General features: G+C 41.2%; 1 protein-coding gene across 1 annotated transcript in view; it reads right to left on the bottom strand.

Annotated features, from left to right (window-relative positions):
- Positions 1-21,873, bottom strand: part of LOC126162654 (zinc finger-containing ubiquitin peptidase 1-like) — a 271,194-nt gene that overhangs the window by 199,890 nt on the left and 49,431 nt on the right. Inside the window, exon 5 of the mRNA XM_049919292.1 lies at positions 15,839-16,007. Coding sequence (XP_049775249.1) covers positions 15,839-16,007 — 169 coding nt within the window. The remainder of the gene's footprint in view (positions 1-15,838; positions 16,008-21,873) is intronic.

Below are 21,873 nucleotides of genomic sequence, written 5' to 3'. Positions count from 1 at the left end.
CAATTCATCTGTGGCTCTCCCTCTGATAGTATATGTTTGAAACTTCCTGGCAGATTAAAACTGTGTGCCCGACCGAGACTCGAACTCGGGACCTTTGCCTTTCGCGGGCAAGTGCTCTACCATCTGAACTACCGAAGCACGACTCACGCCTGGTACTCACAGCTTTACTTCTGCCAGTATCTCGTCTCCTGCCTTCCAAACTTTACAGAAGCTCTCCTGTGAACCTTGCAGAACTAGCACTCCTGAAAGAAAGGATATCGCGGAGACATGGCTTAGCCACAGCCTGGGGGATGTTTCCAGAATGAGATTTTCACTCTGCAGTGGAGTGTGCGCTGATATGAAACTTCCTGGCAAATTAAAACTGTGTGCCTGACCGAGACTCGAACTTGGGACCTTTGCCTTTCGCGGGCAAGTGCTCTACCACCTGAGCTACCGAAGTACGACTCACGCCCGGTACTCACAGCTTTACTTCTGCCAGTATCTCGTCTCCTGCCTTCCAAACTTTACAGAAGCTCTCCTGCGAACCTTGCAGAACTAGCACTCCTGAAAGAAAGGATATTGCGGAGACATGGCTTAGCCACAGCCTGGGGGATGTTTCCAGAACGAGATTTTCACTTGCCCGCGAAAGGCAAAGGTCCCGAGTTCGAGTCTCGGTCGGGCACACAGTTTTAATCCGCCAGGGAGTTTCATATCAGCGCACACTCCGCTGCAGAGTGAAAATCTCATTCTGGAGAGTCTATGTTTGCCAGATACAGGGCTGATATAGGTGATGTTAGGAAGCTATATGAGGCATGTCTTACATGGGGGACAATCACAACGGTAGTAGCCGTAGCGTAAGGAAATGGGTGCAGAAGGAGCATAGGGTCTAACAAGGATATTGCAGAGATTATGATGGCGACAAAAAGCTATTCTAAGCATGGTGGGCGAATTGTCTGACAGAATGGACATCATTTCAGGCCTGGATTTTAAGAAGTCATAGCCTTGTCGAAGTAACTGACTGATACATTCAAGGGATGGATAATACAGAGTGACAAGACATGTGCCTCTAAGTTGTTCTTTTGGAGGGACCAGCAGTACCAGGACTGGATGTGATGACCAGGGAAATCTGCTTTTGAATTAGGTAGCTGGAGTAATTATGTCCAGTGAAAACTGAGGTGAGAATGGTGGCGTAATACTGTGAGGAATCCACATCTGAAGAAATACGTTTGCCTTAAATGCCAAGTCCATAGGGGAGGGGACATTTGTCATGGAAAGGATGGCAACTGTCTTAATTTAAGAACTGTTGGCCGTCCGTAGGTTTAATGTGAATAGAAGAGTGTACCTGACCATTTGTGAGGATGAGGTCAACACCAAGGAAAGTAGCATGGGATTCAGAATAGAACCAAGTGATATTTAACTGGGAGAATGCATTTACTGATTCCAAGAATTTTAACATGTCAGTCTCATCATGAGACCGTATGGCAGAGACGTCAATGTCAATTGACTTGTGCTGATGTTTTATCAGTAATCTCTGTCTTGTGTATTACCCTATCTTCCATCTTCAAGCTCTCAGGTTTTCAAATATCATCTGGTGCAGTCCCCAACAATCAGTCCTTCCTTCTCATTCCATCCAGTGAGTCTCCCTTAAACCCAGTTCGATGTGAATTTTCTGAACTTTTCCATTCCTAATCCTCTACCTTCACCTTCAACCCTTCTGCCAGAAGAAGGAGCCACAGGCTCCTAAAGCTTACACATTTCTATACCTTTATATGTGTGCTCTTGTGCTGCCACTTCGCGAGTAGATTTTTTTTATCCATCCAGTAAAACAAGATCTATATCACATTAATACTGAGCTCAAAACTTCATAGTAAATAACATACCATATGAAGTGAATCATGCAGACTGAGCAGGCTTCTAGATGCACACCTTATTACATAATCTCAGCATGTGCATAGCTTAATTCAAATTGAGGCTGCTATTTTCAGACAGCCACCTGTATATGTTATAGAGAACAAACAATGCCCTCTATACCAATGACATTTATGTAAGACTAGCAGTGTGTATATTTAGCGTAGATGTACAAGCAGTGCAGTCGGTGCTTCAAATTCATGGTGCTGTATTCCTTAACTAATTATGTTGATGTAATAAAGGAAGCAGGATGTGGCATTATAAAGACCTCTGAAGTTTTGTACTACGAATCAATTCATCTGGATAATAGCACAGGAGAAACATTGTTACAGAAGTACTGAGTCAGAGGTATAATCCACCTGTGGGTATGGAATATGAATTACGATTTTTAAGAGGATTGGAAATTACTTCCCAGACACCTCAATATAGTCATCAGAGATTGGAAAAAAAGGCTGCACACTGGAACAGTTGTGATTTCTGCACAAAAACTTCTAAAAACGCTGTGAAACTGTGGAGACGTCAGTTCCTGTGCAAGTAGTTGACACTAAAGACAAAGGATGAATTACTGGTTTCAGAGACAGTCTTTATTATCAATGGAAAGGTTTGTTAGATATTCTATTTCCTTGTTTAATTATAACTTAGTGTGTGGGCAATAAACAATTATGCATTGTGAATTGTTGTGTCCATGGTTTTTATATGGGAATTATTCTTGTTGACAAACTACCCACAGTGATGACTCTGACATGATTTGTTGAAGAGGAGGTTCAGAACTGAGGATTCCAACCCCCCCCCCCCAATTCAGTAATGATATATGCAATACCACAAATTCCAAAGACGAACTTAAAATGGAACAAATCACATCTCTTAGCTATGCCGCAATATGCAGCCACTGACATAAATCGGCAAAATGTGTATTCCACAACCCATTTTGGTCATGTCAAATTTCTGCTGTTCTGGCCTAATTGCCACTGACATGGTACACACGCATAAAATGTATTTTTTAACAACATGGACTGCACACATCACTGACACACATGTAATCATGGTTGCACATTTAGAAGGAGCAGTGATAGAAGAAATGGAACACATTTTGCCACAGTGTTGCTGCACATCGCTAAAGGAGGATCTCATGCAACATTATGCACTGTTGCTGGAGCTTTGGGTGCAGATAGCTTCTAACGACAAGCAGCTAGGCAACAGATCACCATACCAAATGTTGTGAGCTTTACGTTTGTTAGCTGTCCCTGGTTTGATGCCTAAACAGTTGCTGCGCATGCTATTGCTTCATAAGTTACCAGTTGTTACCTATACAGTTGGAGCAGTGCATCAACATTTGTCATTGCAGACATTGGGAGAGAAGGCTGACACAGTATCGAGCATCCTGCTAAAGTTCTAGTATGCGCTAAAATTGAGAGCACAAATGACAGTGGTCACAGTATGTGGGTTGAAGCAGCGAATGTCACCTCTAGCACCAAAACACATACAGTGAGTACAGATGAACCAATACAGGAGTAAAGTGTGGACCTGTTACAGGCTCAAACTGTGCACACAGCAGCACAAATTCTGATGCTACTATGAGAGCCCTCCCAAGCAGCAGAAAGAACATTAGAAAGATGACCAGTGTAGATTTGATATGACTACTGACCAATGATGCTGGTGTCACAGATGTTTTGGCGACACAACTTGCCAATTCACCTGTACCTGCTGTTACCCAAACACAATAGACAGATGTTGGAGGATGCCGATGTTTGTCGTCAGCAATGTGTGCATCTGCAACTGAAGCATAAAAGGCAGTATGCTAACACAATCCACTGTCGGTGTTCCACCAGTTGTAGAGGTTATGACTGCATCTCTGATAAACATTTTCTTGTATATTCTGGGTATGAGGTGGCAGTGTGTTTACCCCAAACAGCTGAGTGCTGTACCTGCCTCACTGATGTGGCATATACTGACCTCAGCGAACTATTTGTGCACTGAAACTCACGGTAAGCAGAAAATGACATTGGATTTGTGTCTTCAATTTGAACTTAACCTGGAGATCTATTATTGGCAATGGCACAAGCCCTATACTAAGTGTGGATTTTTGTGCCTCATTTTCGCCTGTCCTGGGATTTAGTGACACATTGTTTAATTACAGAGAACTGCAGTGATCATCAACCATGTCAACTGCACTGGTAAATGAGGAGTTAACTATGCTGATACAACAGTAGGGAACACAACACTGTCTGCAGGTCTTGAAATATTTATGTTTTTTTTTTCTTCCCTTGAACGAAACTGTTACCACAGAAAATTATGGCAATCTTTTTGGCCTCATAGTGCAAGAATTTCCAGCGTTGACCCAACAGGTCACCACCAATGCGAAGTTCCACCACCACAGTGCAACTTCTATGGATACTACCTGGTCGGCCCATTGTAGCTCATCCAAGGGGGCTTCCACCACACAAGCTCCTGGCAGCACAAGCAGATATCAAGAAGCTGTTGAAAGCAGCAGATAGTTCTTGGAAATCCTCTCTATACATGGCACTTCACTTCAAAAAGACGGCTCCTGGTGATTATGCAGGGATTAAAAGGCACACAATGCCTGCACAATTCCCAACCTTTACACTATGCCTAACAGGACTGACTAACAGTGCTATCACTCAGTCTTGAGTGTTCAACGTACTCAATTTTGCAAAGGCATTTACGCAAATTCTGTTGGTGCCAGAGGATGTATTGGAAACTGCAGTCATAACACCTTTTGGGCTTATGCAGTAAAGATTCATGCAATTTGGGATGACAAACGCACATAGATGTGGCAGTGTTTTAGACATGAAGTGCTGATGGGTTGCCATACCTATTTTCTTACATTAACGATTTCCTCATATTTTTGCCTACATTTGAGGAGCATGTGACTCACTCACAGCAGATTTTTCAGCATCTACAGTGATACTCAGATATAAGTCATTAATAATGCAAAGATCAAACAATGGGAAATCCAGGATGGAATGTGTAGGCACATTATCTACAAACAAATCCAGGCTACGGCTATGGGCACGTGCAGGGTACCATCCTATGCCAACCTATTTATAGGTCATCTAGAGGAATCCTTCCTAAAAACCCAGAATCCTAAACCTGTCACCTGGTTCAGATTTACTGATGACATCTTTGCTATGGATTGAAGGTGAGGACACCCTAGCCACATTCATCCAGAACCTCAACAACTTCTCCCCCATTTGCTTCACCTGGTCCTACTCAACGCAACAAGCCACCTTTCTAGATGTGACTTCCACCTCAAAGATGGCTACATCAGTACCTCCATCCATATCAAACCTACTAACCACCATCAATAACTCACTTCAACAGTTACCACCCGTTCCATATCAAGAAGCCCCTTCCACACAGCCTAGCCACCCGTAGTCATCGCATCTGCAGTGACGAGCAGTCCCTCTCAGAATATATTGAGTGTCTCACTGAGGCCTTCACTGACTGTAGCTATCCTCCCAACCTTGTACAAAAACAAATCTATCATGCCTTACCTTTCCAGACTCCTACCATCTCCCAAAGTCCCATGGTCCGGCCACAGAGGAGCATTCGCCCCGTAACTCAGTACCACCCAGGACTGGAGCAACTGAATTACGTTCTCTGCCAGGGTTTTGATTACCTCTTGTCGTGCATGAAATGAGAAATGTCCTGCCCACTATCCTTCCCACCCCTCCCACAGTGGTATTCCCCCGTCCACCGAACCTACACAATATACTTGTCCATTCTTACACAACCCCTGCTCCCAATCCCTTACCTCATGGCTCATACCCCTGTAATAGACCTAGATGCAAGACTTGTCCCATACATTCTCCCACCACCACCTACTTCAGTCCAGTCACTAACATCACCTATCCCATCAAAGGCAGGGCTACGTGTGAAACCAGTCATGTGGTCTACAAGCTAAGTTGCAACCACTGTGCAGCAGCATTCTATGTAGGCATGACAACCAACAAGCTGTCTGTTCACATGAATGGCCACCGACGAAGTGTGGCCAAGAAACAAGTGGACCAATATTCTTCATTTCATATGACTGCTTCACAGCCTGTCCCATATGGATCCTTCCACCACCACCAGCTTTTCTGAATTGCGCAGGTGGGAACTTACCCTGCAATACATCCTACATTCCCGTAACCCTCCTGGCGTAAACCTTCGTTAGTTACTGTCCTCACTTATCCAGTCCTGTCTCTGTTCCCATTCCAGTACTACCTACACAGCTGTCATTCCGCCACCACACCCAGTCTTTTTATTTCTCTGCTTTCCTGCTACTCCCCCCCCTCCAACTCTCCCCTGCCCTTCGTCTAACCTGTAGCACTTCACTGTCTGCCAGCCCCACCACATTATACCTCCCCCTCCCCACCCCAGTCTCCTCCTTGCCCCCACCTAGTCGCCACTCCCATCATGCACTGGTGCTGCAGCTCACAGTGTGGTTTATGTTGTCTGAGACTGCAGTTTTGTGTGTGTGTGTGTGTGTGTGTGTGTGTGTGTGTGTGTGTGTGTATCATTGACGAAGGCCCATGGCCAAAATCTTCAATTGTGAGAGTCTTTTTGTTGTGCCTATCTGCCACTCAGCATCTTCACTATATGATTATTAATAATGCAAAGAGAGTTTTTGAAAAATGAGAGGTGCAGTTTCGGGATATGTAGTCTCAGCTGGTCTGTCACTGCCTTCTGAATCTATGGCAGCAGTGCAAGATATACTTTTGCTGACAACCTGCAGAGGATTGCACAGATTTTTGGGAATGATAACTTACTGCTGGCGACATCTTCTCAGGCTAGAAATTCAGCAGGAAATACTTACTCCGCTGTTCTCGGGTAAGAATACAACTGGTAGTTGGAAGATACCTAGGATTCCAGAGAGTGAAGTGGCATTATGGACGTGAGCCAAAATGTAATTGGCGCAGCACTGCAACAGAGTGGCTGGTCAATGACGACCACATGCCTTTTACTCACAGAACCTCTTATACCACAGCAGAAAAAATGGAGTGCTATCGATTGTGAACTGCTGGCAATCTACATGACTATTAACTATTTTTGAATGTCTGTGGGAAGAAAACATTTGATAATTTTCTACTGACCACAAACCACTAACTTGCTTCTTCCAAAGCACAATGCATTTGAAAACTGCTTCCCCAAGAAAATAGTTAAATATACTCGTAAGAAACCTTGTAACAAACCATGGCTTACTAAGGGTATAAAAATATCTTGTAACCGGAAAAGGGAAATGTATCTGACAGCAAGAAAGAGTAGTGACCCAGAAACTATAAAAAATTATAAAAACTACTGTGTTATATTAAGAAAAGTTATTAAAAAATCCAGGAGTATGTGTATCATGTCTGAAATCAGCAACTCTGATAATAAAATTAAAACAATTTGGAATATTATTGAAAGAGAAACAGGTCAACCAAGAGCAGAGGAAGACAGTATTACCATCAAATTGAATGAAAGCTTTACGAACAAAAAGTCAGAAGTTGAAAATATTTTTAATAATCATTTTCTAAATGTTGTGGATATAGTAGGATCCAGGTGTTCATTAGAAGATGCTAGGCTGTTAATGGAAGAGGCCATACCTATGCAATTTGATACAATTGAAATCTCACCCACTTCTCCCTCTGAAATTAAGAAAATAATAAACTTGCTTAAAAGCAAAAACTCACATGGAATTGATGGCATTTCCAGCAAAATACTAAAAGCTTGTTCTCAACAGATAAGTAAGATTCTCAGCCACCTGTGTAATAGCTCTCTGGAACAGGGCATTTTCCCTGATAGACTGAAATATGCTATTGTTATACCTTTGCATAAAAAGGGGGATAGATCTGATGTCAACAATTACCGCCCAATCTCCCTTCTAACAGCTTTATCCAAAATTATTGAGAAAGTAATGTATTCAAGAGTAGCTTCACATATCTGTAAAAATGAAGTACTAACAAAATGTCAGTTTGGTTTCCAGAAAGGTTTTTCAACAGAAAATGCCATATATGCTTTCACCAGTCAAATTTTGAATGATCTGAATAACCGAAAACCACCCATTGGGATTTTTTGTGATCTCTCAAAGGCTTTTGATTGTGTAAATCATGAAATTCTGCTAGACAAGCTCAAGTATTGTGGCATGAGTGGGACAGTGCACAAATGGTTTAATTCGTACCTAACTGGAAGAGTGCAGAAAGTTGAAATAAGTAGTTCTCGTAACATGCAAAGATCAGCACATTCCTCAAACTGGGGAACTATCAAGAATGGGGTTCCACAAGGGTCAGTCTTGGGTCCTTTGTTGTTCTTATTATATATTAATGACTTGCCATTCTATATTCATGAAGAGGCAACGTTAGTTCTCTTTGCTGATGATACAAGTATAGTAATCACACCTGAGAAACAAGAATTATCTGATGAAATTGTCAATACTGTCTTTCAGAAAATTACTAAGTGGTTCCTTGTAAACAGACTCTCACTGAATTTTGATAAGACACAGTACATACAGTTCCGTACAGTGAATGGTATGACGCCACTAATAAATATAGACCTTAATCAGACGCATATAGCTAAGGTAGAATATTCCAAATTTTTAGGTATGTCCATTGACGAGAGATTAAATTGGAAGAAACACATTGATGATCTGCTGAAACGTTTGAGTTCAGCTACTTATGCAATAAGGGTCATTGCAAATTTTGGTGATAAACATCTTAGTAAATTAGCTTACTACGCCTATTTTCACTCATTGCTTTCATATGGCATCATATTTTGGGGTAATTCATCACTGAGGAATAAAGTATTTATTGCACAAAAGCGTGTAATCAGAATAATAGCTGGAGTCCACCCAAGATCATCCTGCAGACATTTATTTAAGGATCTAGGGATATTCACAGTAGCTTCTCAGTATATATACTCTCTTATGAAATTTGTTATCAACAACCAAACCCAATTCAAAAGTAATAGCAGTGTGCATAACTACAATACTAGGAGAAAGGACGATCTTCACTATTCAAGATTAAATCTAACTTTGGCACAGAAAGGGGTGAATTATACTGGCACTAAAGTCTTTGGTCACTTACCAAATAGTATCAAAAGTCTGACAGATAACCAACAAGTATTTAAGAAGAAATTAAAAGAATTTCTGAATGACAACTCCTTCTACTCCATAGAGGAATTTTTAGATATAAATTAAGAAAAAAAATTATAAAAAAAATAAATAAATAAAAATAAAAAAACACACAAAAAAATAAAGTTGTTATATTAACTTAAGTATGTTGTTAAATTAACCTAATTATGTCATGTATTGGAAAATTCGACTCGTTCCACATCATTACGAAATATCGTATTCATGATCCATGGAACTAGTATTAATCTAATCTAATCTAATCTAATCAATGGATTATGGCTAAAGAATATATAGATAAGAGGAATATATAGCCCTATTTACAACCCATATGTGTGTTGTTTCAGCTATATTATTTCAGATCCAACTGTCACAGACTGCCTGTCCCAAAACTGCAACAGCTTACAGGTGGTGTCGTGCGATGCGATAGCGACCAAACAACACAAGGACACAGTGCTGCAGCACTTGCTCCAAAGAGAACAGACAGCCCTATAGCTGAATTGTATTTCAGTCCCAAATTGTGCCATGAGTATCTCGTGTGACACATTGCAAGGCAAACAACATCCATACATTCCTACATAATTTTGGCACAGTTTTCTGAGCACTGAATAATTTGGCTCATCCAGGCATTAGCAAAGTTAGTGACAATGAAGATGGAATGGACAGAAATAAAGAGGAACTGCAGAGCTCGGATGTCCCCTGCTCCAATTGCCAACACAGCAAATTCAGCTGACGGGCCTTGACACCAGTTCAGCATTTTCCAGTGCTAAAAGCAAGGTTTTCATACACACATGTAGACATAATACGGCCATTACCTTATTCTGCTTGTCACTCCTATCTAATTACTGTAGTAGATCATTTTCTGGGTGGCCAAAGCTACCCCCGTACCAGTCATCTCCACAGAGGTGTTACTGCTTGTATGATTTTTGAGGTTACGTATTCCTCAAACCATTACGACTGATCGCAGACACCATTTCAAGTCACAGCTGTTTAATGAGATCCTTCAACTAAGTGGCTGCAACCATCTTCGCAGCACTAGCTAGCATCCTGCTAGTAATAGAACGGTGGTGTGGCTGCATCACATGCTACAGGTGGCATTGATATGTTACTCCTCAACACAGATGGATGCCTTGCCACTGGTATTGTTATGCCTGCTCACATCAGTAAAGGAGGCTCTGCAATCTTCACCAACCCAAATGGTCTACGGTGTACAGTTGTCAGCGTCAGGTGAACTCGGTGTATCAGTAAGAGACAGTGACACAGTTCGCAAGACAGTTCAGCTCCCAGATGCTATAGCTGCATCCAGCCCCACTTGTCAGTCATTAAGAGAGAAAGGGTTTCATCCATAAGGACTTGCTTGCAGCATCACATGTATGATTCAGAGTCGATTCCATGCACCCACTGTATACCGGTCCCAGCAGGGAGCATTTGAAAGAGGAGAACATTTTCAATACTGACCAGAACAACAGACAGAAAACAGCCTCCACAGATCATCTAAAGCCTGTACACCTGTACAAGAAGGAACCTCCACAGCACTGTCCTATCAGTTTTCCACCAACCTGCACTGAACCTACAATACCAAGTAACACTGCAGCTTTCCTGGAAACTCCACAGGCCATCACTGATCTGCCAGCTGCTGGCACCCCCCGCCCCCCCACCAACCCACCCCATCAAAAGGGATTTCTGATTCCTGGAGCAACCGCTATAAAAAGGCATGGAGGGGGGCGGGGGGGCTGCTGTTGTGGTTACATCAGTTCCCGTGCAAGTAGCTGAGCAAGAAATAGAAAATGAACTGCTGGTTTCGCAGTGTGTCTTTGTTAGCGACAGAGAGTTTTGTCAGATATTCTTTCTATTTCTTCGAACATAATGAATAATCATCGTGTCCACAGTTTTTATATGGTAACTGTTTATGGCTGACAAATTAACCACAAGATCGTAGCCCTTTTTAGGAGAGGTTTATTTGGAAATAAATTTATGCAAACTGTGGAAAAAACATGAAGTACATTTCCATACTTTTATTTTTTACTGGAAAGGTCTTAAATTCAAACTGAATAATGTGATTTTTGTTTGTTTGTTTGTATGCTCATTTCTGTTAGTAACATTAAAAACTGTTAGATTGCAAAAACTTGTAACTTATCTTTTTTCAGGTTTTCCTCATCATTACAACCATATCAATTTTGCTAATCAATTTATTTATAGTGAATTGTGATAGCTAACCATCAACGTGATCATATTATTTTAGTATTTACAATACTTCAAAACAGAACTTGCATGTCATATTAATCGTACCTATTAAGAAAATGAAACATGTTTATGTGTTTTCCTCCATTGTCCTTACCTCAGTCTTTGCCACTATTTCTTTCCCCGAGTGCTTGAATTAATGAGATTTATGCCTACTATAAAGTCAGAAGAACATATGCTTCATACATGTATGTTTTCCTTGTGAACAGAAAACGAGACTTCAGTATACTCCCTATTAATTGGGGTAATGTGGGGGAGTAGATGGAGGAACATACGAAAATCATGAATAACTGAGATGTTTTCAAAGATGAATTCTTTGTTTAAAAGTTTATCCAAATTCTGCGAATAGGTACTGTACGCATGTTTATTTCTTAAAATAGTCTGCGATGCTTGTTTCATTGTATTGAAGCCCCTTCTGGCCCATATGATCTAAAGGGTATCAACACATTGCAATGCAGTACATTGACTGACAACGTCATTGTCTACATTCCCACTGTCAAATTCAGTGTTCTCTTCTTTCTTTTACTGTGAATCAGCAATCACAATTTCAGCATCACTCATGCACTGGAAGCCGCATTCACAGGCCTCTACCTTCAGCTACTCATTCAAGTTTTCTTCATTGACATCTTCAAAACCAATTAAACATGCTGCTAGATCCAATACTTGTACAGTTGTTATTTCATCATCACTGACACCTTGAGAATCACTCTCTTCTATATCTGGAAGAATTTTGCTCCTTGATCAAACTACTGTACGTGGCTTGACTTCCTGCTAGGTATCAGAAATCCCATGAATAGCACCTAGAACTGACCCTTCTTCTAGAACACCAACAAATCATCCTCATCAATTAGTATGCTCAGTAAACCAGCCTGGTTTCATCATTTTACTGATACGGTTATGCCTTGGCCCATTGCCTGTATAATGGCAGTACAGTTAGTAGGTAAAAACTTTTATGATGAACCATCATTCCATTCTCTTCTAGAAATTGCCAAATTCATGGCACAAAATGTGTATGTAACCAGTTTTTGAGCATTTCACTATTCATCCATGCTCCTTTTGGTTGTAATAATGTACAGGGAGATTATTAGCTGAGATATTCTTGAATGCTCAGAGTTTCATTTTCACTTCATGGTTCCCAGAAGCATTAGCAGAGCACAAAGTTGTAATGTGTTCCACAGACAACATATCTAGGAGCAAAAACTTTGCTCTTAAAAGCAAGGGTCCAGATTTGTAGAATTTCCAACAAGGACTAGTTTTAACTGAATTATAAATTTGGTCTGGTGTGAAATTCTCTTCTTCCACCAAATTTCTGGAACTCTTCCCAGAAGAAATTAGCTGCTGCAAAATTTGATCTAAACCACTCTCCTTCCATAGTAAGTTTGTGAATCTAGTGACTATGTTTGAATCTGTTTAACCATCCAGATGAGGCATTAAATTCTCCTTTTAACCCTAGAGCTTAGTGAAAAGTTTAGCTTTTTTGCCCCACCTCACACCTGAAACAATGACAACTTCCACTCGCTTTTGGCTAAACCATTGCAAAAGAGCAGCACCCAATTCATCAAATGTATGTGTCTTCATACTTTTTCATGTAGGTGGTCAAGAACTAGATTCACATTTCTTGATTAAATCCTGTCTTTGCAGCTTATTCTTTTCAACATCCCAAACAGTTTGCATTCCAGTGCCACAATCAGCACTTGGTCTTGTAGCAGTTTCCCTCTTCCCATATCTTTCAATTATTTCTAATTTTTGTTTCAATGTCAACACATGTTTCTTTGGTTTCTCCATCATCTCTTTTACAAATTTCTTTTAACTTGCTTCGTTGACACTTACATGATGATTAGCATCAGAAAACTTTGTTTTTGATTTAATTGGAAAAGGTGGACTGATAACAATGGAAATGGTATTCTGTTGCTGTATGGCAGTCATTTAAACAATGGACATGACACTTATTTGTCACACAGTTGGTTGTTAGCTCAATATTGCACTTTTTTTATGCATGTATAATCCACGTATGAATCACTGGACTTACACTGTATTTTTTTTAATAAAACACAACAATATTTTTTTTTTAAAGCTTACACTAAGAGGAATGTGTTACATAAATAGTGAGCAATAAAAGAGAATAATGGAACTAGATTAAAATAAAAAGCTTTCCTCTGAAATTGAAACACTCATGTCTGAGTACCACTAAATGATGTAGTTATTAAAATACCAGGAGAAAAAATTACATTCATTACTCAACTCTAAGGCTTTCTTTAGCATGAATAAGAGTGCACAATACTGATAAACTAAGTTTTTAATTACCTACCAAATGTTATAAAATGTCTGACAAACAGAAAAGTTAAACAAACTGAAAAAGTTGCTTGCTGAAAACTACTCCTATTCTGCAGAAGAATTTCTATTTTTCTAATGTGTAAAAGGTGGTGGGTAGGAATTGCTAATTCACATCTGTATGAAAAAATAAATAAATAAAACCACTTGTAAATGGTCAGCATATAGCCATATTTACATATAAATGTGTAATGTAAATGTAAATTGAGTCAGTCCCCATCATTAGTCGTATAGATGATCCATGGAACGTTGGTTGAGTTGACTTGGAGGAAGAGACCACACTGCAAGGTCATCGGTCTCATCGGATTAGGGAAAGATGGGGAAGGAAGTTGGCCGTCCCCTTTCAAAGGAACCATCCCGGCATTTGCCTGAAGCAATTTAGGGAAATAATGGAAAACCTAAATCAGGATGGCCAGGCAAGGGATTGAACCGTCATCCTCCTGAATGAGAGTCCAGTGTGCTAACCACTGTGCCGCCTCGCTCGGTCATGAAACTAGTTAAAATCCCCCCCCTCCAACACATACAAAACACTCAAGAGTAAGAGTACCAAGTAAGTGTATTCCTTTTTAATTTATTCTTTCTGTCATTGAAACTCTGTATAACATACACACATCAAAAAAAGTTTTGCATCACCTCGATTCCGAGTTTTCCGGAACCAGAATTGGAATAGAGATCAACATAAACATCATTTCTACCCTTTTTATTGCTCATGAAAACCACACATTGCATGTTGTACCACATTACAGCGAGACATTCAGAGGTGGTGCTCCAGATCGCTGTACACACTGGTATCTCTAATATCCAGTAGCATGTCCTTTTGCATTGATACATGCCCGTATTCACCCGTATTCGTCATGGCATACTATCCACAAGTTCATCAGGGCATTGTTGGTCCAGATTGTCCCACTCCTCAACAGTGATTCAACGTAGATCCCTAAGAGGGGTTGGTGGGTCATGTCATCCACAAACAGCCCTTTTCAATCTCTCCCAGGCATGTTCACTAGGGTTCATGTCTGTAGAACATGCTGACCACTCTAGTCAAGCGATGTCATTATCCTGAAGGAAGTCATTCATAAGATGTGCATGATGGGGGTGCGAATTGTCGTCCATGAAGATGAATGCTTTGCCAATATGCTTCCGATATGGTTGTACTATGGGTCGGAGGATGCCATTCACGTATCGTACAGCCATTACAGCACCTTCTGTGACCATCAGCAGCGTACGTCGGCCCCACATAATGCCAACCCAAAACAGCAGGGAACCTCCACCTTGCTGCACTCACTGGACAGTGTGTCTACGGTGTTCAGCCTGACTGAGTTGCCTCCAAACACGTCTCCAATGATTTTCTGGTTGAAGGCATATGCGACATTCATCGGTCAACAGAATCTGATGCCAATCCTGAGCGGTCCATTCAGCATGTTGTTGGGCCCATCTGTACGGTGCTGTATGGTGTCCTGGTTGCAAAGATGGACGTCGCCATGGACATCCAGAGCGAAGTTGTGCAACATGCAACCTACTGCGCACAGTTAGAGTATTAACACGATGTCCTGTGGCTGCACAAAAAGCATTATTCAACATGGTGGTGCTGCTATCAGGGTTCCTCTGAGCCACAATCTGTAGGTAGGGGTCATCCACTGCAGTAGTGGCCCTTGGACGACCTAAGTGAGGCATGTCACTGACAGGTCCTGTCTCTCTGTATTTCCTCCACATCTGAACAACATCGCTTTGGTTCACTCCCAGACGCCTGGACGCTTCCCTTGTTGAGAGCCCTTCCTGGTACAAAGTAACAATGTGGACATGATCAAACCACAGTACTGACTGTCTAGGCATGGTTGAACTACAAACAACACGAGCCATGTACCTCCTTCCTGGTGGAATGACTGGAACTGATTGACTATTGGAACCCCTCCATCTAATAGGCACTATTCATGCATGGTTGTTTACATCTTTGGGCAGGTTTAGTGACATCTCTGAACAGTCAAAGTGACTGTGTCTGCGATACAATATCCACAGTCAATGTCTGTCTTCAAGAGCGTGGGAACTGGGGTGATACAAAACTTTTTTTTTATGTGTGTAATATCACTTAAAAACATGGTGCATGTAACAGGTTATATTTCATAGATTAAAAAAAGGTAGTTTGAAGAATCCACACAAATGTGTCTTTTAAGCAAATACAGTGTATGCAATACGTCAATTATATTTTTTACAAAACACACAAAACTAAATTACTGATTTCACAGCAACTTCTACAGACCAATTCAAAACACATACCTTTTGTGCAAGAGCTACCATCATCAACCCCATTACTTTCTGCTGCACGAAGTTCAATTTGTCTCTCATAGTAATCAGAAACAGACATTTCTCCCGCATACACAGCTTTCTGCATGTTGGTCAGACTCTGTTCTCTGAAGTTCCCTTGATTGTCCATTCCATATTGGGCCTGGAATTGAATTATTATTACAATTACCAATGCCACTGACACAACTGTTAATGTGGATGGTGGTATTTTGAGCAGCAGCAGCCGTATTATCAGTTGTGCAACTAAATTAAAAGTCTGGAAAATAATATAACTTGCAAGTCTGACACTCCAAACAGAGATGCTTAACAATAACTCAATGTGATGGAATTACAGGAGAAGAACATTGATGACTGAAGCTTGTACTGGGTCAGTCCAAAAATGTTGACGACTGGATTAGCAAAAAACAGAAAAAACATTAAGATGGTGGTTTTAATGCTTCAGGTATTCAACATAGTCTCCCCCACTTGAGTATGATCCACAGAATGGTCACACAACAATGTGAAACTTTCAGACATGCCCGTTTTTTGGATGTTGTTCAACTCGTGCATTGCTCTGGCTTGAATAACAATGATGGAAATTCCTGGATGGAGCAACACATAAAATAAGGGAAAGGCAACCACTCAACTGTAGTGGATCGATGCAAGGAGCATAGTAATGCATAACAGAAAACAGCATTCACACTAACCTTAGAGCATTAGTTCTCTTTCTAACACAAGTACACAAGTTACATACACAACCACACAGATACCCAAATACACACTCCTGTGGCCACACGTCCCTTTTCTTGCATATTGACTTAAATAGTGATTATGCTGTAAAATTGCTGTAAAATTGCTGGTCCTTCATGTGAATTCCTGCAGATTTGTGGTTGGTTCTGTGATGATTTTTTCCACTAATTATTGACATTTTATATTTCAACAAAGTTGCAGCAGGTGTCCATTTGTCGTTTTTGTTTGGAAGTCAAGGTGATTGTTCAAATGCACAGCTTTTGTTTACAGCTGTTTGGTCAAGATGCCATCATAATTACTGTGCTGATGTTGCTTATACGCTAGGAATAAAATCAGTCATGGAACTTTTTTGGACAGATGGTGTGTAATGATTGATAGGTTATCCACTGCTTTTAACTCTATTAAAATTATTTAAAAAATGAAAGACTATATTTGTTGATGTGTGAGGGAAGATGTACCACAGATAACACAGAGTTGTTTGTACAGAACTTGCTTGATCAAAGCCGCCTAACGAATGTCTTATCAGTTGGTCTAACAGTTCCAAATCACAAATGTTGTCATTATAAAACAGTTTCATAACTGAAGTGTTCTCATTGATTAAATTCTTATAGGCACTGTTTTTAGCTAAGTCTTAAAATTGTAATTTTAGTGATTTTACAGCTACAGTTATGTAAGCAGACTTGTATCCAAAACGAATACCTTTTAAGTTCGATTAAATAAGTTGCAGCAATACAACTGAAAAGAGTCAGTTTTTTATTTGTGTGTGTATTATTATACTTCTGAAGTTATAAATTTTTTCTCTAGTATTCATAAAATTATTAATTTTTTGTTGTTTGTCTACCAAATTATTATGATTATACAATGGGAAATCTGGGCTGAAATAACAGTACAAATATAAGGATAAATTGCTAGCTACTGCACTGAGGAAAAATTGAACAGCAGATGGACACATTTAAGCATGCAGGGATGTGGCTTGGATAGGACGGTGAGCTATAGGGGAGAAGCAGAGAAAGGGAAAGGACTATGCAGGTGAGCCACATGGATAGAAGGCATGAATAAAGTTGGAGTAGCCTCCATCACAAATATATTCTCACACACTGTACCCTAACAGCTGCCCACAATCCGCTTATTCACGCTTGCTCCATAATGACCTCACCCGATCCTTTTACAACAGTCCCTTCTCTTCACTCATATCTACCCACCAACAGGCACCCTTATTTAATCATCAACCCATTATTTAATTCTATTTGACTATGATCTCATCTTGTTTTCACCTTGTCTTTCTTTCCTTCTTTTTTTTTATTTTTTGCTATATTTCAAGTTGCTTCATCTTATATGAAATTTAAAGATGGTTTTTAAATATATTTACACATTCTTTATGCTCCTCTCTGGATCTCTGCTCCTTCCATCTATATCAAGATAGGAAAGTTTTCCTATCACCAGCCAGAATCTAGTCCCACATACTGTTCCTGCATTGCTGCCTAGCTCATGGAAGGGGGAGGGGGTGGAAGAACATTTCATTCAATTCTGTACAAGACAGACTACAACATCATCAGTAATAATAAAACATCGGGGAAAGAAATACAAAATACACCATCAGACAAAGAAAGTCAAGCACCCAGAAGAGGAGGAGGAAACAAAATGAAAAATCGTGAGTTGAGAGTGTATCTGACGTTATTTCAGAGATCACAATATTGAGTGAAAATTATGAAGAACTTGGCAGTATGAGCCCACTTATCACTATGACAGTCACTTCCTCTGGCCAAGATGCATCCACTTATTCAGTTGGGAAAGATGTCGTAAAGCTGTTGCAGCCTCTCCTCAGGCAAGCTGTTCCATGCCCTGTAACTGTTCTAACTGGTTCTTCATATCGTGAGTACTGGAACTGAGACAAAGTTGACTTCTGAGCTGGTCTATTCTTCTATTAGACACATCTGGGGATCTTGCTGGCCATGGAAGTTCCTCAGCATCTTGCAGACAGTTTGTAGAGACACATGCCACATGTGGGTGAGCACTGCCCTATGAAAATTAGCATCACAACTTCGTTGCTTCAGAGGTTACAAATTATAATGCGGGATGTCCACAGTAAACTGCTGTGCCATCAGAATTCCCTCAGTCGCTACCAGCTATGATCTGAAGTCATACCCAATGGCTTCCCACACCATGACACCAGGAATAACACCACTGAGCCTCTACAAAATGTCAGAAGAAGAGGACCTATCCCTGATGATTGACATCTGGTGTAACGCAGAGCCGTGATTCACTGCTGAGCACAATGTGACACCATTCATAATCAGTCGATGTCATGGCACCATTCCAAACACAGCAGTTTATGTTGAGGAGATAATGGCAGCCTATGAATGGAATGAAATTTCATAGTCTGGTTGCTGCTCGTCTTTGACCCATGGTGCAGAATGACACAGAATGTTGCTGGGGGTCGATTTCTTGTTCTCTGATGGCTAGTGGACAAGTGTAGGGGTTAAGATGTGCTTGGTACACAATATGGTGATCCTCCCTTATGGTGCTCAGATGTGACTGACCTGAATTTTGATGATGAGAATGCCTGCTCTCATGTTCCAACGCAGTCCAAAATCAGGCTCTTGTAATGTCTGAACGCCATAGAAATGTTAACACTGCATGATTTGGTCAGTTAGCCAAATGGAGACCCCACAATGACACCACTTTCAAATTATGTCTGGAACTGGTGATGTCATCTTGCATGAGTAAGCAGCATCTCAGTGTCCTCCACAGTGATCAATCAACATCTGACACTGTTCACTCCTGATATACCCTAACCAGGCTAGGCAACAACATTACACATGAACAATATAAATGCACACTGGTGGCCCTTCTTTGTTACTAGGTCTGCATCATTAACCAGTCACGACTGGACAGACTGTGTCAGGGTTACATATATAAGATTTGGTTATAATTTTATACAACTTACAGAGAGGTATTCACAATAAGGGCAGATATAACATATTCGGACAATATTGTTTTTTCCATTCACTTTGGTCAATTGTAGCAGCACCACCGTTTAAGATAGAAAGTTAGATTCAGTGCAATATTTTTGAGTGCACAAGTTACAGCCAGGCACGGGCCTGTTGACAGTAAGTTACGCTGACCAGCGGTTGCGAAGTAGAATGGAGGCCACAGGACTGTCAAAATGCTGAAAAGAGTAAACGCAGCGGTTTACATGGCGCAAGTTACAGGCAGAAGGGGCCGACTGGCACAACCTAGGTTTTATGAGTACGTGGCCCAGAGCGGCGCGTTAGCAAAACAGAGGCGCACAGCCATGTATAAATAGGTGCTGGTTTCCTAATGAGGGCATTCAAGTGTGGCAGCTCTCCCGGACGGTGGGGCATGTCATACCACAGGCTACACACAGCAGCAGATGGGGCGCCAATGTTCCAGTCCATGGCGTGTCGCTGGTTCAACCCTCTGAGGCCAACGTGGGGTCCATAGCCAGCCTGCAGCAGGCAACTTGACAGCTCGCTACTGTGGGCAGTCTTGTTGGCTCCCAACACATGCCGCAGATGTGACTGTCGGATCGCAGGCACTTATTGTCGCTGCAATGTTAATCACAATGACGAAGAAGCACGTAATGGGCTGCCCTGCAGCTCCCAGCGAGTGGAGCTGCGGCAACGAGGACGAAGGGCGCCGACACCGTCAAAACTTTGCAGTTGTACACTGCCGGCACGCCACAGTACATTGCACAGGTTGCTGGTGCAGCCCCTCCGCGACAAGCTGTTTTGCAGACAGCGAACTGGCATGCTCTGCATTGCAGGACCCTGTGATGCAGACAGAGGGGAACACGGCAGTGTAGCTAGGAATAATAAAATACTTGAAGATCACGACCAAGTTTTAACACAGCACATACTGACAGTTTCCATCCATGTCCAACATTCCTCCACTGCATGCCAACTATAGTGGGTGTCATCACCACAGTATGACATTCGAGCCCACCGCCTGCATTACAGTCGCAAAATATGGTGAGTGTTGACCAATTTTTCTTTTTGAGTGTTGGACGTTTTCTTTCTTTGCATTTTCAGAGTAAGTGTTAGTGTGTTTGGGGCAGTAAGATTTTTTTTCTTTCGTGGCATTTAATTACTTTTGTATTGGGATGAGTATGATGTTTTATTTATCTCCTCCTATTACGTCATGACCTTGCCGTTGGTGGGGAGGCTTGCGTGCCTCAACAATACAGATAGCCGTACCGTAGGTGCAACCACAACGGAGGGGTATCTGTTGAGAGGCCAGACAAACGTGTGGTTCCTGAAGAGGGGCAGCAGCCTTTTCAGTAGTTGCAGGGGCAACAGTCTGGATGATTCACTGATCTGGCCTTGTAACACTAACCAAAATGGCCTTGCTGTTCTGGTACTGCGAACGGCTGAAAGCAAGGGAAAACTACAGCCGTAATTTTTCCCGAGGGCATGCAGCTTTACTGTATGATTAAATGATGATGGCGTCCTCTTGGGTAAAATATTCCGGAGGTAAAATAGTCCCCCATTCGGATCTCCGGGCGGGGACTACTCAAGAGGACATCGTTATCAGGAGAAAGAAAACTGGTATTCTACGGATCGGAGCATGGAATGTCAGATCCCTTAATCAGGCAGGTAGGTTAGAAAATTTAAAAAGGGAAATGGATAGGTTAGAGTTAGATATAGTGGGAATTAGTGAAGTTCGGTGGCAGGAGGGACAAGACATTTGGTCAGGTGAATACAGAGTTATAAATACAAAATCAAATGGGGGTAATGCAGAAGTAGGTTTAATAATGAACTAAAAAATAGGAGTACAGGTGAGCTACTACAAACAGCATAGTGAACGCATTATTGTGGCCAAGATAGACACGAAGCCCACGCCTACTACAGTAGTACAAGTTTATATGCCAACTAGCTCTGCAGATGATGAAGAAATTGATGAAATGTATGACGACATAAAAGAAATTATTCAGGTAGTGAAGGGAGATGAAAATTTAATAGTCATGGGTGACTGGAATTCGAGAGTAGGAAAAGGGAGAGAAGGAAACATAGTGGGTCAATATGGAATGGGGGAGAGAAATGAAAGAGGAAGCCGTCTGGTAGAATTTTGCACAGAGCATAAGTTAATCATAGCTAACACTTGGTTCAAGAATCATAAAAGAAGGTTGTATACATGGAAGAATCCTGGAGATACTAGAAGGTATCAGATAGATTATATAATGGTAACACAGAGATTTAGGAACCAGGTTTTAAATTGTAAGACATTTCCAGGGGCAGATGTGGACTCCTATCACAATC

The sequence above is a fragment of the Schistocerca cancellata genome, chromosome 2 (assembly GCF_023864275.1).
Source record: "Schistocerca cancellata isolate TAMUIC-IGC-003103 chromosome 2, iqSchCanc2.1, whole genome shotgun sequence".
Lineage (NCBI taxonomy): Eukaryota > Metazoa > Arthropoda > Insecta > Orthoptera > Acrididae > Schistocerca > Schistocerca cancellata.
Note: the sequence above shows the minus strand (reverse complement) of the source record. Positions and strands in the feature narration are given on the sequence as shown.